Source organism: Anolis sagrei, chromosome 3 (genome assembly GCF_037176765.1).
Source record: "Anolis sagrei isolate rAnoSag1 chromosome 3, rAnoSag1.mat, whole genome shotgun sequence".
Classification (NCBI taxonomy): Eukaryota; Metazoa; Chordata; class Lepidosauria; order Squamata; family Dactyloidae; genus Anolis; species Anolis sagrei.
This window is the reverse complement of record NC_090023.1, coordinates 68441565-68460435: the sequence shown is the minus strand read 5'-3', so window position 1 is coordinate 68460435 and position 18871 is coordinate 68441565. Positions and strand designations below refer to the sequence as shown.

At 42.0% G+C, this 18871-nt stretch overlaps 1 protein-coding gene across 4 annotated transcripts in view; it reads left to right on the top strand.

The window, feature by feature from the left end:
* The first annotated feature begins 16704 nt into the window (after nt 1-16704).
* The window catches only part of GRIK1 (glutamate ionotropic receptor kainate type subunit 1), a 206250-nt gene continuing 204083 nt past the window's right edge, over nt 16705-18871 (top strand). For 2 of the 4 annotated variants that reach the window (XM_060770450.2, XM_060770451.2), the window contains exon 1: nt 16705-17382. In XM_060770450.2, the coding sequence (XP_060626433.2) occupies nt 17124-17382 (259 nt within the window). In that variant the 5' untranslated portion in view covers nt 16705-17123. The remainder of the gene's footprint in view (nt 17383-18871) is intronic. The other 2 variants (XM_060770448.2, XM_060770449.2) reach the window with 1 other exon arrangement.

Here is an 18871-nt window from a genome sequence, read left to right as displayed (position 1 = left end):
TTTATTCCTTTTCTTAGAAAAATGTTGTTGTTTTTGATAAAAAAAGTATGGTGTGCATTTTTAACATTTTGTCTTTAGTGATTGAGCTCCAAGATTTGTGGCAGATGAGGGATCTGCTGCTGAGTAAGTGGCAAATCCAATCTGAATTTTACTGTTGCTGCTCCAAACTAAATAAGAACTCTGCAAATGATAAATGAAGTTCCATTCAATTCAGAGCCCTTTCACACCACACATTTAGAGTCCTATTTTTCCACTTGAACTATCATGGATGCATGCTATGGCTAAAGTTTGGTGAGGAATCAAGGAACTCTTGGACTGAGAATTGTAAATACCTCTCCCTAAACGGCAAATTCCCAGTTTCTACAAGTTATAGGCATGACAGTTAGATTGAGGATATAGTGTGAATGACAGTAGTAAAATTCATCTGTCAGAATCATTTACCGAGATGTGAGCATGGACTATATGGCAATATGTGATCCAAAAGGCTCCTAGTCGTTGTTGTAGTCTCTTGGGCCACTTTTGTGAAATTGATTGCACTGGTGACACTAGCAGGGTTTTTTTTTAGAGCACTGCTGTTTCTCTCCATTTGCCACTACACTATCACAGCAAGGGAGTATGCTTTTGCATCAGGGCCAAGGACATACTTGCTATGCACTTCGTTTTATAATGAAAATGCTAACTTAATGGCTTTTTTGTTTGCTGCTCAAAAAAGGACCCAGGATAGTGCAGTGGTTTGAGCACTGGACTATTACTCTAGACTAAGACCAAGGTTCGAATCCCCTCTTGGCCATGAAATTCTGTGGGTGAGTGACAAGGCAAGGCACACTCTCTTAGCCTCAGAAGAAGGCAGTAGCAAACCTCTTCTTAACAAATCTTACCAAGAAATTGCTGTGAGAGGTTTGTCTTAGGGTTGCCATAGGTCAGAAATGACTTGAGGGCAAACAACAACAATGTGGGGTGTGACCTCAGTATCCACACAAAAGTCCCTGTACTTCAAGGCATTTTTCAAGAAAATTCTTTATATACACACACACATATACATATATATGGAAATGTGTTTTCTTAACAAAAGTCCAGCAATCATTACATGAATTGCTGATTTTCGTACAGAATGCAAAAACATCACAAAGTGTGAATACCAGTAAAAATGCACAAAAATAAAAAAATAAAGACTAATGAAAAAAGTCTGAAATCCTAGCCAGTGGTCCACAGTAGATATACCCATCCTGACTTTAAACAGCAACTGAAGTGCTTACAATCCAGCAAACACCACATTCGTATTGCAGCTGTGGAATTGCTGGATTTTTATACCAAAAAATTAGAAGAAACCACATCATGGCACCACTCACGTTCATGACATTTTCACCTAGGTAGAAAGAAGTCTCTTGGGGACAACTATTCTCAAGTTTCATAGTTTGAATTCTGGATGTACACCTGTGTGTGTATGTGTGTGTGTGTGATTCCATTTTCAGCATTAGTTCCACGCCAAGCCTGTGGGGAAAGAGCTTGCAATAACAGGTACAATTCTGGACACAAAAGTATGTTTTCACTTGACTATCCGTATCTGTATCCTTGCAATAAAAGCTAATCTTCCTCTCATAAAAATCAGACTCACATTAGCAGTTTTGACATAGCTTAAAACGGCAGTATTATTATGTTTTAAATAACAAAAAGTGATTATTTCATTATGTAAAAAAACCCTCATTTGTATGCATAGTTTGTTTACATGTACACACAACCAATACAAATCATACTGCCAGTTGCTTAAAGTTACGTTTTATTAATGAAACATACACTTTTTGAATTATACAGAAAACCATTCCATTACAATGTTTCAATGTTTGTATATTTTGACCAAGCCAAGTGTCCAGAATTCAGAAACCATGCATGGTAAATGATTTTTGTGACATCTCCCATTTGAATCCGTCACGCCCTACTTGTTGTATTCCAGAGCAGGATCACTTCTGACCTTAAGCACCACACCAGCTTGGTGAAATCAGCAAGCAATTTAATGAAGAATATGTTTAACCAAAGCAGTAAAAAGTAATCAGTAATCAAGTTCAAAATCTTTTTTAGTCCATCAGCTACAAAGGAAAACAGGAACAAACAGTCAAGAGAAATCCATTAAACTAGGCACATGAATCCATGAACAACACAGGAAGCAAATCTCATAGGCAAAACATGAGCTAGGCAAACCTTGATACATGAAACTTAGAGCAAAGGAAAGATAAACTTGGTGTTATCTCCACGTTGCCTCAACTGAGACAATTGTCTCCCACAAATCATTTTAAAACCTTCCCTGACTCCAAAACTGCCAGGAACATTTTTTAAGGTTTATTTTGTTATCTTTCTTCTGCTGAATCCGAACTGACCACCTTAATTGCTGCCTGAACTGCCTCTGTTTACTGAAACTTTTTTTACTGTTCAAGGTTTTGCTCTCATTGTTAACTCCTGCTTCATTCTCAGACAGCTGCTCGGGGAACTGTGATGAAAGGCCTTTCCCAAGCATGTGAGCTTGAGAGTCCTCCCACAGCAGCTCAGGCCTCTTTTCTGAGCTTAATTCAGGCCCAAGCAACACCTCATCCTCAAATCCAACAGATCCTGGCCCAGGAACCGAATCATAATCTCCATTCCCACCATGAACATCAACATGAACATCAGACACCATCACAGACTGAACAGGTTGATATACAATACTACTGAATCACAAAGTACTTATGAAATGCTATATAGATCCTCAATTATGTGCCATGCTGCACATCATTGAGGATCTATAAACTCAAAGGAAGAAGAAAATTGCATATGTCTTTGTGTTTTAGGGTCCTTCCACACTGCAAAAATATAGCAGTATGATTTTGCTTTAGCTACCATAGCAGCACCTGATGGAGTCCTCAGATTTGTGGTCTGGTACAGGTGAGGCATTAGAGTTCTGACAATTAAAAATACCAGGATCCCATAGGTCCAAAATCTATGCAGTGTTGTAACTGCATAGTGTAAAGGGACCCCCAGATGCTGCAATTTCCAAGTGCCAACTTCTATGTGTTGTTTTTGATGGAGATAATACCTTCAATTATTTCTCTTTCCTTAATTTACCATTATGTTAACATACCAGAATCAAAGTGGCTTTAGAAAATGTGCCCTTAACTCCCTTTAACTAAAACTTGCCCTTACCAATTAAAACAGGAATTAATTGTTCAGTTTAGCTGATGAAAATACTGATTAAAGGCTGCAGCCCTGTGAAAAGGCTTTTGCTTGGGGTTGCTCACCAAGAAGCCGTCATGTTTGTAGCCATTAGTCCAGCAATGGCTTTGTCTAGACTTATCACATAAAGAGTCTCCAGGCCAATGCTGTGCGTATTTGGAACGACTCCTTCCTCAATGTGATTGGTCCAATCAATGTTGGAAGCAGCATGCAAACATTGTGGTTTCAGCTTGGGGGGTCTTTGGCTCTTAAATAATTTCTCAAGGTATTCCAGAGCATTTTCCTAATGTACTGAAATTAAATATTGGCAGTGCAGTGAATGGGTAAGCAATGTGGCTGACAGCCTGCTTTGAACAACTTCTCTGATGCAAAAGGCTTTGGGCACGGAAATCTGTTTGACACAGAAAGAGAACAGTTGCCAGAATATGGATGGGATTTCCTTTGACTATGCTCATTTTGTTTAATGTACTGTAATATACTGGCCAAAGAAAGGCAAGAGGGAATATTATTTGGACAGTGTGAACTGAAATTTAGGTGGTACTTCAAATAAATGCAGTCCTCCAAGGGTTCTACAATTTACAGATGTTGTTGAATACTAATTCAAGTTATGTGGACTTTGAACAGTTGACTCAGAGGTTTGCCTATCAAAAATCTCTAGGCGAGTCATGTTGATGGATTCTGAAGACAAATTTTAAGCAAATTTGCTGATCTTCTTTGTTTCCAACACAGCCCACTATTTTAAACATTTGATGACTTGCAATGACTGGGAGGGCCATCTATCGGGGGTGCTTTGATTGTTTTTTTCCTGCAAGGCAAGGGGCTGAACTTGATGGCATATGTGATCTCTTCCAACACCATGATTCTATGTGTTTTCTCATAAGATTTAATTTCCCAATCCTATATTCATTTCCCAGGGAAGGAACATACTTGAGCAGGTGAAGTCAATGATATCCATGTTTTCAGTCCAGAGTCTTTGAATGCTCCCAGAACTGTGGTCTAAACTAGTGTTTCTCAAACTGAGCTCCTCCAGGTGTTTTTGACTTCAAATGTGAGTAGATAAAGAGGTACCACTTTGGCAGGAAAAGGCAAAACACATTGCAAGCAGTCATGCCAGCCACACAACCAGGAGGTGACAATGCAGGCTCCTCAGTTTGGAAAAGAGCAAGAGATGAGCACCGCCTCCAGAAGCTGGAAATGAAAGGAGAAGCCTTTGCCTTTGTCTGTGTATGTTTGTCCCATTGTATTGTAACAAGACATTGAATGTTTGCCTATATCTATTTATAGACTGTAATCCACTCTGAGTCCCTTAGGGGAGAAGGGTGGAATATAAATAAAGTGTATTATTATTATTATTATTATTATTATTATTATTATTATTATTCCCAGAAATCCGAGCCAGTTTACTAGCTGTTAGGAATTGTGGGAGCTGAAGTCCAAAACATATGGAGGGGCTGAGTCTGAGAAACTGTGGTCTAAACTGTACCACACACAAATGAGAGAGAGAGATGTATATGCCATACAAATGGCTCTTGTTTTTAAAGAAATCCCAGAATTTTTTTGGGGGGGGGGGATGAAAAAGTGTGACCAAAAAGGGACACACTGATGTGAAAAGAGTAGAATGAACTACAGGTTCATTAATTGGTTATGTTATTTCCTGGTTCATAGATAATCTATTTTAAGTCTTTTCTGGGTGGAAGTGAGATCTGTCTTTAGAAATCAATGGAAAAATTAATGATGCTAAGGTAGCTGGGACTGAGAACAAGCATTCCCTCTCACCACCACAAAATAAAACTGAATTGAACAGGGAGATACACACACACATATTGAGGCACAAACTCCAGACAACCATCTGAAAACCAAGCATGCTCTGGGCCTGGAAAGCTGATTGGAAGGAGGGGGAAGCAGTGAGGAAAGAAAACTATGCCGAGAGAGAAAGTAATAGATTAAATGAAGCCCGGCAGAAAATTACTAACCACTGCAAACATATCACAGCTTGGAAAGTATTCATTTCGGGGGCCATACTGTTCCTTGTGTTTAAAAGTGTGCTTAATGCAAATCTATTGAATGATTAACCTGCAACTTCATCACACTAGAAAATAAATCCACTTTAAATCTGGTTTCTGCCTGTAGAATTCTGGGATCTGTAGTTTAGTGAGGTTGTTAAAAGCTCCCCCCTAAACTACAAACCCCAGAATTCTGCAAGAGGTATTACTTATTCAACTGCATTGTGCAAAGGGATCTGGAGAACACAGTTGGTAGTAGACACTTTTGTATACTAATTCTACTTCCTCAGTCACTGGGCCCATTATGTTTTCCAAACTTGTCTGGATTAATATGTACTGAAACTCAAAAGTAGCATTTCCCTATCTGCTCCCACTACAAAATTACAGCTGCTCCAAATAGGGCAAAAAAAAAAATCTGCATGATTGGCACTATTTATATAGTGAATTGCAGTAAAAAAAAATTGAATACTGTACAATGTGGTGGCTAGCCTTCGGTCATGATTAACGTTTGCTGAAATGTAATGACTCTTATGCCAACTCAGCAAAACATGATCTGCCAAACAATTTGTGAAGTCTTGTGGACTCAGATCTGAAGAGTAACAAATAGTAGACAAAATCAACCCAGCACTAGTAGTGCCCTGAACAAAGTGTAGCACAATCATAAATATGTTTGCTTAGAATTCAACCCCATGGAATGTCCTCCTCATTGAACATACTGCTTGAGATTCTTACACAATGATAACAATCTTGGTGACAGTCCTTTATGGACTGTCTCAGTTGACATTCTGGTTTATGGAGGGCAGAGCTGCATCCATATGTCACACTAGTTTTTAAGCCTACAGTTGTGTCATCATAAATGAGGAACCACCCTTGTATTGGATATTTCCTTATGAAACTGTGTAAAAAGTCAAACTACAGGCATTACCAAAACTTACATTTTTGTAATGCCCCACTGGGCCCCCCGGTAGCAAAGTGGGTTAAACCTCTGAGCTGCTGAACTTGCTGACCGAAAGATCGGTGGTCCGAATTCGGATAGCAGGGTGAGCTCCCACTTCTGCCAATCTAACAGTTCGAAAACATGCAAATGTGAGTCGATCAATAGGTACCACTTCAGTGGGAAGGTAGTGGTGCTCAATGCAGTCATGCCAGTCACATGACCTTGGAGGCATCTACGGACAACGCCTACTCTTCGGCTTAGAAATGGAGAAGAGCACCACCCCCCAGAGTCAGCCATGACTAGACTTAATGTCAAATGAAGCCTTTACCTTTACCTTTTAATACCCCAATACACCCCTACTGAGTGAAAATGTAAATGTTTGCATTGTACATCTTGGATACACTATTTGGTAATGTTGCCACCACATAAGACATTGTTTTGGGTTGACCAATTTTTTAAAAGAACTGTTTCAAAGATTAAAATCCATGTGGAACAGGATTGTTTGGATTCCCCACTGAAAGCTTAAAAGAGATGAAGCCAGCCTAACCTTCTTGGTAAATGGTTCTCCAGTCAAAGGACTGCTACACAGAAATGCCTATTATACTACATACTGAGGTTCTCAGATTTTGGGCAGGCTCATAATGGGGTGAAACCATATTTCAAATATTCTGACCCCAAGATGTTTAAAGCTTTATAGGTCAAAACCAGCACCATGAACTGAGTTTAGAAGCAAGCCCAGATTGAAATGAATCTAGATTATCACTTTCATCCAAGAAAAAGCAAGTGTTGCCTTTACTTGCCTTATGACCTTATTTTAAAAATGGAAATTTAATACCCGACAGCTGGTGTGAAATAGTGGTTTGAGTGATGAGTTGTGATTATAGAGAACAGGTTCAAATCCCTACTTGGCCATGGAAACCTTCATCAGGGGAAGGCAAAGGCAACCCTCCTCTGAACAAATCTTGCCATAAAAAAACCATGTTAGATTTGCTTGAAGGCCCTCATAACTGGAAAATGACTTGAAGGCACACAACAACAGTGATAGTTACCCAGAGAGTTGGGGTGAAATTAGGCAAAGGTCTTACAGTTGCTTCTGGGAGGTTGGCACATAGACCTCCTTCAAATAAGCATTTACATCTACCATCCAATTGGTCAGACCTCTTCTGGCATCTTGAATTAGCAAGGTTGGCCATAGGTCTAACAAACATGTGGTTGGCCTCACCTCTCCAAGCAAATTATCCACATAATCATGTTGACAATATCTAATCCTGCTAAATTAAACTTATTTATAAAATTAGGTCACAAGTTTAATTGATGGTGGGAGTGATGTATATACTGTTTATCTGGATTTCAGTAAAGTATTTGATAAAGACCCCCATGGTAGTTTGATAAGTAAACTGATTAAATATAGAAGACATGGAGACACTATCAGACAGATCCATAATTGACTGGAAAATCATGTTCAAAGAGTCCTCATCCATGTCTGTGCTTCAGACTGGAGCGGAGTTTTAATTGGACTGCCAAAGGGTCCAATCCTGGGACTAACACACTTCAATATTTTTATCAACTTAGATGATGGGGTAGAGGGAGTGCTTCCCAAGTTTTCAGATGAGGCAAAATTTGGGAGGATAGGAACAGGATTCAAAAGAACCCGATAAACTTTTTAAAATGGGCTTAAACTAAGAAAATGACATTTAACAGAGAGATTAGACTCTTTAAATGTCTAAAGGAATGTTGCAAAAAGGAAGGATGTAGGTTTCTTCTGTACTCCCAAAGAAGGGGATGGCCAGATCTAATGGTTTTAAGTTACAGGAGAATAGATTTGAGTGAAAATTAGAAGGATCTTCTTGACAGTAAGAGCAGTTCAGTGATGGAATGAATTACCTAGAGAAATTGTAGGGTTTCATTCTCTGGATGTCTTCATAAAGAGTCTGGACAGTTATCTGCTGGGTGGGATCTAACTAAAGAATGAAATGGCTCCTTCCAGTTTGGGATTCTATGAATTATTCTGCACAAAAATCCATGAGAGAGGTGGGGTTTTAGTTTTAAAAAACCCTCCTTCTATCGAGCTACACATCTTCCTGTGCAAAGTTGCTATTTTCTACACACACACACGTCTTATGTAAAGACATCTTGTGTAAAAAAAAAAAAAAAAGAAAGAAAGAAAGGGAAAACCAGCAGTTTTGAACAAAAATAGACATAGGATTTTATGTACAAGATTTCTGAACTGTTAAAGATTTCTGTTTTCCGAGCAAAATTGTTGCACAAGATTGGTGGGATTTTTTCATAGAAAACAGCAGACTTCTTGCAGTGGTGCAATGACAGTAAACATATATTCAAAGGTAACATTACAGAATCATAGAATCATTGAATTGGAAGAGACCTCGCAGGCCATCCAGCCCAACCCCCTGCCAAGGAGCAGGAAAATCACCTCCAAAGCACCCCTGACAGATGCCATCCAGCCTCTGTTTAAAAGCCTCCAAAGAAGAAGCCTCCACCACACTCTGGGGCAGAGAGTTCCATCGCTGAATAACTCTCACAGTTAGGAAGTTTTTCCTAATGTTCAGGTGGCATTCCCTGCATCTACCCAGCTTATAACTCTATTGAAAAAATACTGAACAGCCTTACTGAAATCCAGATAAGTTACATCTTTGGCATTCCTTGTATCTACCCAGCTTATAACTCTATTGAAAAAATACTGAATGGGGTGCCAGTCATTTTGGGAAGGTGAGGGTAAAACTCCACATGTATTTCATCATAGAATTTTTTTCTCAGAAACCATGGAAATTGGTCATCCTCACATATAATAACAAAATATTGAATATTAACATCCTTGTTGTAAACTAGTGTTTCCTAACCTTATACTCTTCAGATATGCTGGACTATAACATGACCATGATGGTTGGAGATTGTAATTGTAGTAGTCCAGTCCATCTGGAGTGTGAGAGATTGGAAAAAAGTTGGAGTGAGGAGTAGGAGCAAGCACAGCACAGTCATTCACCTTGTTTATACCCTGCCTTTTGCTATCAGAACTGGCAACTCACAGTTAAATAAATGCAGTATAGATTAAAATACACAAAAGTTTATTATTAAAATGCAATTAAACTTATAATAACATTGCAAATAATTTAAAACATGCATAAAATAGACAAAATAAAAGTATAAAAACACGGTGGCACCTTACTTTTAAAAAGCTCCTTCTTTTTCAATAGAGATAAATGGGAGATACTACATTTAGTCAAGAAAAATGAAACACATAAGTGCTGGTGGAATCTGGGAACTTTAGGACAAGGAAGTAATGTTTCCAAGCTCTGTCCAGAGGTGAAAGAAAAGGAAGTCAATTGGAAAGGAAACGTTGGGACTTATCGATAACATCTTGTCACACTCTTGATGAATCCCCCTTTCCAAATTCAAACTCACTGGCTCTACAGAACAAATGTCTGCACAGAGCTTTCGATCAATGCCTTCACAGACTCTGATAAAGCACTTAACATACTCTTCTTTCACTTTAACGCACAATTCAGCATAAACCAAGGCAGCATTTAAAACCAAGCAAGACTTACCACGCCTAAAGTTGGTTTAAGTTTTGAAACATATTTAAATGCATAGTTAATCTATCACAATAACAAATTTATTCCCCAATGTAAACCTTTTGGTAAGAGTTTAATATCTGTAGCATCTATTAATAAACATTATATCATGCCTGCATACAGTTGCACACACTCAGTAATCATTTTCCAGGGCATTGTGATACTTATTCATTTCCTTGTACTTTCCTTGCCACGTGCAAGCATTTACATGATTTTTAGGAACAAAATAAGTTACCAGTATAGCAAATGCATTTTCCATTTCAATTTTGTAATTTTCTGCTTGAGAAACGTTGCCTTGTGTCAATGAAGTGAATAGTATGGTGACTGCTTTCTAAATTGATACTTGTCCATGCATCCGCATTACGAATCAAGTCAGGAAAGCAGTGGAAATAAAAACTGTTCATCATCTTTCAGCCATATTTTGTCACAGGAGAATGCAAGAACTTGGCTGCCCCACATGAATGCTTCTTCCATTGATTCATAATTTCATGGAATTCACAAGGACATTTCTTCTGAAGTCCCTGTCCATTATGCTTTCAATGGGGCACTGCTGGCAGTGCTCCAGGCATTTCGCTGCCTGAGGAAGAACAGCAAATGGTGCTTCCCCCATGCTGCTCCAAGCCAATATACATAATGCTCCATGCCAGCCAAATTATTTTGGCATCTGAGGCAGAAAATCCCAGTAGTATTTCACTTTAAGAGTAAAAATACTAGGGCAATACATCAAATAACTAGAGATTTGCTGGCATTTCTTGACCCCAGAATTAACAGCCATAGATGCTTGTTCCACTTTGCTTGATGGTAGACTCAGCATTGACTGCAGAAAATGGAAATTAAATCAACAAGGCTTTAGTCTTGTTTGAACCCCAGTAAAATTACATGTATACTTGAGGAAAAACCAACCCAAATATAAGCCAAGGCACCTAATTTTACCACAAAAAACTGGGAAAACTTATTGGCTTGAGTATTAAGTCGAGGGTGGCAAATGCAGCAGCTACTGGTAAATTTTAAAAAAAGAAATATATACTAATAAAATCACATTAATTACCTACTAATCACATTAGTAGGTTAAATTTTTGAATATGTATATAAAACTTTAAGATAAGACTGTCCAACTCTGATTAAACCATTATTTTAACCTTATTTAGTGTAAATGTGCTTATGTATCCTTCCAAGAATAATAGAGTAAAATAATAACTGTAATAATAAAAATAGAGTAAAATAGTACATGTAATAATAATGATCATAAATAGAGTAAAATAATGTAAATGCAATAATAATAATAATAATAAGTAGAATAAAATAATAAATGCAATAAAAGAATACTAATAACAGAGTAAAATAAAATAATAAATAACTTGACTCGAGTATAAGTTAAGGGGGGGGGGGTTCAGCCTGAAAAGGGGGCTGAAAAACCAAGCTTATACTTGAGTATATACAGTATATCTATTTTGATTTTCACTCATGTTCAAAAGCAGGAGTATGTGTGTGATTTTGTCTGTTGAATTATGGCAACCTTTGAATTCCATTGGGTTTTCTTAGGCAAGGAAAACTCAAAAGTGGTGGTGCCACTTCCTTCCTTGGAAACATAGCCTGCAGTATCTGGTATTTATTGTTGGTCTTCCATCCAAGAACTAAACAGAACTGGCCTTGCATAGTTTCCTAGATCAGATAGGATTGCTTTCTTGACCCACTCCAGTTAGCTGCTTTGTTTTGTGTGCTAGAAGTACACAAACCTGGATCTTGAGATGAACATTTAGAGATACAATTCAGGTACCCAAGAAAAGGAAAGGGCAGGGAAAAATTCCAAGGGAATATGAATAAAACAATGGTAAGAAATGTAGTTGAAATGATTTTCCACATTTCACCCTCTGCAATGTCACTGTGGGAGCAAAGGTCTATTATTTGGATGGGTAATGTCTTCATCCCTCCACGCCTGTAGCAACTCTCCTAGGGTAAAGCTCTACAGTTCTTCCTCCTTTTGAAACCAGGTGTGGCAGGGCCCTGGTGCAAAATTTAATAGGACTGGATGAACTGCAGTCAGAGTTGCTAAGGCAAGAGGACTATATGTTTCGAAAGTGAACCCAACATGAAGTTTTCTTGGTGAGTTTTATTCAGAGATGGTTTTGCTTTTGTTTTCCTCTGGGGCTGAGAGTGTGTGATATGCCCAAGATCACCCAGTGAGTTTCCATGGCTGAGCAAGGAATCCAACCTTGGTCTCCAGCATTGCAGTCCAGTGCCCAAACCACTGCAATACCACTTGGGACAAACTGAAGAAATTTCTTCTCCCTTTCCAGGATACTTCTGTCTCAGACTCTGAGCTTGGAAAAGTGTGGCAGTACAAAGGAAGCACAGTAGAGGCAAGGGGAGTTTCAGTCCAAAAAATAACTCTCCACCACTCCGTTCAAACTGAAGACCAAAATGAGGAAGGTAGTGACTGTTTGACAAATCAGCACCATGGACAGCACCCTTGGAGTAAGAATAGTTTATCTTGTACACGGATGGGTCAAAAAGTAATGCCTCCATCGCTCTAATTTTTATTCATTTCACACCTACTGGACTATCTATGCACAATATGATAGAGGGAATCTTACTCTACTAATATAGTCTTTTCTTTTTCCGATAGATTGATTAGAACCATGAGTTTGAAGCTAAAAGAAAGAGTCATCATCAAATTTCTGGCAAAAGAAGGATGTGCACCTACGGTAATCCATAATTGCTTGAAGATTGCTTATGATTTGGCCCCTTCTGATTTTTATCTGTTTGTACCTCTGAAACCTACATGGTTTCAGATTGAATGACCTGAATGAAATTAAAACCGCTTTGAAATCATGGATTGTGGAGCAAAACCCTGAATTTTTTCAATATGGTTTTGATGCCTGGGTTAAACAATGGCACAAATGTGTACAAATTGATAGTGACTATGTTGAATGGTTGGTTTGCGTAGAGAACTGTTCAGAGTATGATCTGTAGTAACATCTGATGCTATATGGTTATTCATAATGTTTTTATGACATAGGAAGCAAAATTTTTGACCCACCCATGCACAATTTTTTCAAACTAGGGATAGGGACAGTGTAATGTTACAAGTGTTGGTATAATGTATTTCCCAACAGTCTTCTCATAAGCAAGCTAGGGCTGATGAGATATACAATCCAACAGCACTAGAGATTCATTCCCTGCTCCAGACCACAGTGTGCTGTAGCTCAAAATAAGGGTTGGACCAGAATGATGGTTCCAAAGAAAAGGCATGTTTCATTGCATGCCTAAGTCTTGGTGTTGATCTGATATGTCTGCCAATAGACATTTCATTGCTGGTAGCCATATTGATGGGGAATCCTGAGAGATGCAGTCCAAAAAAAGTAGCTTTGCCACTTTATAGGGATGCTTTTATCTGCATAAGGAGCCCCATTGGTGCAGTGGGTTAAACCACAGAGCTGCTGAACTTGCTGACCAAAAGGTTGGTGGTAACAGCAGGGTAAGCTCCTGCTGTTAGCCTCAGCTAACCTGGCAGTTTGAAAACATGCAAATGTGAATATCAATAGGTACCGCTTCGGCAGGAAAGTAATGGCGCTCTGTGAAGTCATGCTGGCCACATGACCTTATATGTGTCTACGGACAATGCTAGCTCTTTGGTTTAGAAGTGGAAATAAGCACCACCCCGCAAGAGTCAGACATAACTAGACTTAATGTCAAGTGGAAACCTTTACCTTTTATCTGCATGGGAATTGACCTATTCATTGAACTCATTGGAAATGAGTCTACAACTCTAGAACCTGTTTTCTGAGCCTAGCTTAGCAGTGTCCTAGGTCAGGACTTGGTTTGTAAAATGGGATGGGCCCCGGCTTGTTTAATGGTGCAAGAAAGGCGTTCTAGGTGGGATCAAGAGTTCCGCCTGAGTTTCTAAAGATCCTCAACAGCTCAGGCTGCGTCTAAAATGTAGAATGAATGCAGTTTGACACTGTATTAACTGTGCAAGATGCAATTTTTAGAGAGGATCTTTTGGGTTTTTTTTTTTTTTTTTAATCAAAGAGTACTGCTGTGGCATCAAAAGACAGCTCCTGGAATTCCATAGTCTTGAGTCCAAGCATTTCGAGTGGTGTTAAACCTCATTCACTGTACAGCAGGCATGGGCAAACTTGGCCCCTCCAGAGGTTTTGGACTTCAATTCCCACCATTCCTAACAGCCATAGTTATATAGTTTCCATCAGACCTCAATGGCTTCTCTGTGTAGCCTGACATGGTGGTTGTTAGAGTGGTCTAGCATTTCTCTGTTCTCAAATAATACGAGGGTTGAATGAAAAGTAATGCCTCCATCTTCATAACTCCTTAACAGATGGCAGGTACTGGCTTGTTCAGTAGACTCTCCTCTACAGTTCTATTTTGACAGGAAGCCTTAGCATTGAATGGTTGTGTTGTTAAAGTGTGAAGTATGGAACCCTGCACAGAGGGTCAGTCAATGCGACTTAAGCAATGTGCAGTCATTGAATTTTTTAATGCAAGCTGTTTATGGTGATTGTGTTGATGTGAGTACTGTGTGTCATTGGGTGAGTAAGTTTAAAGATGTTTAGGTGGGAACATCTGACTTGCGTGACAAACAAAGAGTTGGACATCCTGTGACAGCAACCACCGAGTTTCACAAGCAAAAGGTTGACAGATTGATTCAGCACAATTGTTGTATCACTCAGAGAGAAATTTCAAGCATAATCGGCATTTCACAAGAACATGTGGGTCACATTATTGTTTTGCTTGGCTATTGGAAGATGTCTGCACAATGGGTTGTGGAAACAGGGTGTCAACTTCTTCCATGACAGCTTCAGAAAACTTGTTCATCATTGGCAGAAATGTCTGGTGATCCAGTTGTCTGGTGAATATGTGGGAAAGTGAATAGTCGTAGTTAAAGAGCACATTCTAAGGATTATTTCTGCATTTGATTTGGTAAAATATTCCCATCGAAACCCATGTAACGAAGGTGGAGGCATTACTTTTCATTCAGCCCTCATATGCTGCGTCCAGGTTGGTTCATCAGGTGCTCTGTTTTGAAGCTGCAAGGCCATTCAATGCTAATCAAGGTGGCCAACTGCAACATTCACACTTGCCTCAAGCAGACAAGAGTCTTTTCTCCCACCTGGACATTCCACAGGTAAACCCTGTACTGGTTTATGCCAGAGCCTTTGCAGTTTGATTTTGAGGTCCTGATAACAGCTTATTATTATTATTATTATTATTATTATTATTATTATTATTAGTCAAAGAGTACTCTTGTGATGTCAAAGAACAGCTCCTGGGATTCCATAGCCTTGAGTCCTAGCAGTTTGAGTGGCATTAAACCCCACTGTACAGCAGGTATGAGCAAACTTGGGCCCTCCAGAGGTTTTGAACTTCAACTCCCACCATTCCTCCCGGCATTTCTGTGTTCTCAAATAATATGCTGGGCCCAGGATGGTTCATCAGGTGCTCTGCTTTGATGCTGCAAGGCCATTAAATGCCAATCAAGGCGGCCAACTGCAACATTCACACTTGCCTCAAGCAGACAAGAGTTCTTTCTCCCTCCCTGGACATTATTCCACAGATATATAAAACTCACTTGCCTAGTTTCCAACAGACCCCTAAACTTCTGAGGATGCCTGCCATAGATGTGGGCAAAACTACAGGAGAGAATGCTTCTGGAACATGGCCATATAGCCCGGAAAACTCACAGCAGCCCAGTGATTCTGGCCATGAACACCTTTGACAATAAATTTAAGTCATGTCAAACTGCATTCATTCCACAGGATAGATCAGGCATGGGCAAACTTTGGCCCTCCAGGTGATTTGGACTTTTAGGAATGGTGAAAGTCCAAAACATCTGGAGGGCCAGTGTTTGCCCAGACCTGGTGTAGATGCATAGAATCATAGAATCAAAGAATCAAAGAGTTGGAAGAGACCTCATGGGCCATCCAGTCCAACCCCCTGCTAAGAAGCAGGAATATTGCATTCAAATCACCCCTGACAGATGGCCATCCTGCCTCTGCTTAAAAGCTTCCAAAGAAGGAGCCTCCACCACACTCCGGGGCAGAGAGTTCCACTGCTGAACGGCTCTCATAGTCAGGAAGTTCTTCCTCATGTTCAGATGGAATCTCCTTTCTTGTAGTTTGAAGCCATGAGTAATGGAGAGAGGGAAGGAGGGGATGATGCTGGTCCCTGATGTGAGAAAAGAGGGAGTCGGGAGGCGACAGGTCCTGAGAACAGCTCTCCTCTCCTTTAAATGGCAACAGGGGTGCAAAGCAGGGCTCCATTGGACCCCAGCGTCCCCTTTCAACTCGTGTCCCTTCCCAACACTGCTCTCCAGAATTAGCCTTCCTCCCACCATCTCTTTCCAATCACAGAATCATAGAGATCAGGCATGGCTAAACTTCTGCCCTCCAGGTGTTTTGGACTTTAACTCCCATCATGGCCAGTAATTCTGGCCATGAAAGCCTTTGACTACAAGTTCAAGTGGTGTCACACGGCATTCATTCCTCAGGATAGACCAAGCATGCGCAAACTTCGGCCCTCCAGGTGTTTTGGACTTCAACTGCCACCATTCCTAACAGGCTACCGGCTGTGGGAGTTGAAGTCCAAAACACCTGGAGGGCCGAAGTTGGCCCATGCCTTGTGGAGATGCAACCGGAGACAAATGGAAACCTCCATCCCGGAAAAGCTTCCCCCTTTGCCATCTTGAGCCTCGGCTGCCGAGAAGTCCTGCGATCAATCTCACTTGTCCAAGAAGGGAAGGGAAGGGAAGGGGCGGGAAAGAGTGGGAAAGCGGTATTGGGGGGGGGGGGGGCGGAGGGGCTCCGGGTGCGGTTTGTGAAGGCGGCTGACGTCAGCGGAGGATTTCTCGTCCACTTTGGTGCCATTGACCCACTCGGGGCTGGCAAGTGCCCCCTCCCCTCTCCTCTCCTCAGAACCCTCCCTCGATAGAGAGAGAAAGAGAGAGAGCAGCCAATCAGAATCCGGGCTTCATTGGCTGGGCTGCTCGGGAGGGCGCGGGAAGGAGCGAGCGCAAGGGCTGATCCGCCCGTCCTGGTGGCAGAGTGGCGCGGAGTTGGTGGGCGACGGATCTCTGGCGACCCGGAGGGAAGCAGGGCCAACTTCCCAAGCCCACGGGGAAGGAGTGATGGGCTAAAGAAGAGGAAGGCAAAGGGGAAGAAGCCGAAGCCGGCTGAGGGTGCTCCGGAAAGGACGAGGCAGCTGAGGAGCAAGTGTTGGCGTGGGTCCCCGAAGCGATCCTCTGCCCAACCCTCCTTCCTTCCCTCTCTCTCTCTGCCTCTCTCTCTCTCTCTCTCTCTTCCTCTGGGCTTCCTGGCCATGAAGGCAGGATGAGGGGCGTCCGGAGGAGGCGAGGTCCAGCCCGAGCCGGAGCAGCCGATGCATGAGTGCGAGGAGCTGGAAGAGGAGGAGGAGGAGGAAGAAGAAGAAGAGGAAGAGGAGAAGGAGGAAGAGGAGGCCCGCGGCGGGAGGCGCCAGCATGGGGCCCCGCAAGGACTGCTGAGCGAGGCCCGGGAGTCAGCGATGGGGGTGGGCGGAGGAGGCTCCCCCGGAGGGAGAGGAGGGCTGCTCTTCTTCCTCCTGCTCTTCCTCGCCCTCGCCATCATCCCCCACAGCGCCCCGCAAGTGCTCCGGATCGGTGAGTGTGGCGCCTCTGTGTGTGTGTGTGTGTGTGTGTGTGTGTGTGTGTGTGTGTGTGGAGGGAGTCTTGGGTGGGTGGGTCAGAAAGGAAAAGGAGCCGCCACTGGGTCCCTATGGTATGAAGTGCGAGGGGAGAGAGACATTTTCTTCTCCCCCTGCATGGCAAGCGGTTGGACTGGATGGCCATTCCGCTCTCTTCTAACTCTATTATTCTGTGATTATTTTTTGTTCATGTCAGGAGCGACTTGAGAAACTGCAAGTCGCATCTGGTGTGAAAGATTTGGCCGTCTGCAAGGACGTTGCCCAGGGGACGCCCGATGTTTTCACGTTTTACCATCCTTGTGGGAGGCTTCTCTCACGTCCCCGTATGAGGAGCTGGAGCTGACAGAGGGAGCTCATCCGCACTCTCCCTGGATTCGAACCTGCGACCTGTCAGTCTTCAGTCCTGCCGGCACAGGGGTTTAATTCTGAGATTGGAAAGAGATTCTGGGAGGGAGGCTCATGCTGGAGAAGAGACACAGGTTGAAGGGGGCTTCTGAGGCCCTTCTTTGCACCCTTGGTGCCATTTAAAGGAGAGGAGAGCTGTTCTCAGGAGCTGTCCTCTCCCCACTCCTTCTTCTCTTGCTTCTTGGACCAGCATCATTCCCTCCTTCCTCCCCTCCAGGGTGCATCTACACCAGGCATCGGCAAACTTCGGCCCTCCAAGTGTTTTGGAATTGTGGGAATTTTGTGAGTTGAAGTCCAAAACATTGTGGAAGTTGAAGCCTAAAACACCTGGAGGTCTGAAGTTTTCCCATGCCTTATCTATCCAACTCCATGATTCTGTGATTGAAAAAAAGATGGTGGGAGGAAGGCTCATGATGGAGAGCAGCATTGGGAAGAGACACCTGGTTGAAGGGGACCTCTGGGGCTCAATAGAGCCCTTCTCTCCCCCATTTAACGGAGAGGGCAGTTCTCAAGACCTGTCCTTTCCTGGCTCCCTCTTCTCTCTCTTCTTGGAACAGCATCATCCCTTCTTTCCTCACCTCCATGAGTCAGGGTGCATCTACACCAGGCATGAGCAATCTTCAGCCCTCCAAGTGTTTTGGAGGCTGTTAGGAATGGTAGGAGTTGAAGTCCAAAACACCTGCAGGGCTGAAGTGATTGGAAAGATATGGTGGGAAGAAGGCTCATGCTGGAGAGCCATTTTGGAAAGGGAGCCAGGTTGAAGGGGGCCTTTGGGGCCCAATGGAGCCCTTCTTTTCACCCCGGTGCCATGTAAAGGAGAGAAGAACTGTTCTCAGGACTTGTCCTCTCCCGGCTCCCTCTTTTCTCATAACTTGGACTAGCATCATCCCTTCCTTCATTCCCTCCATTACTCAGGGTGCATCTACACCAGACATGGGCAAACTTCAACTCTCACTGTTCCTAACAGCTGGTAGGCTGTTAGGAATGGTGGGAATTGAAGTCCAAAACACCTGGAGGGCCAAAGTTTGCCCATGCCTGAT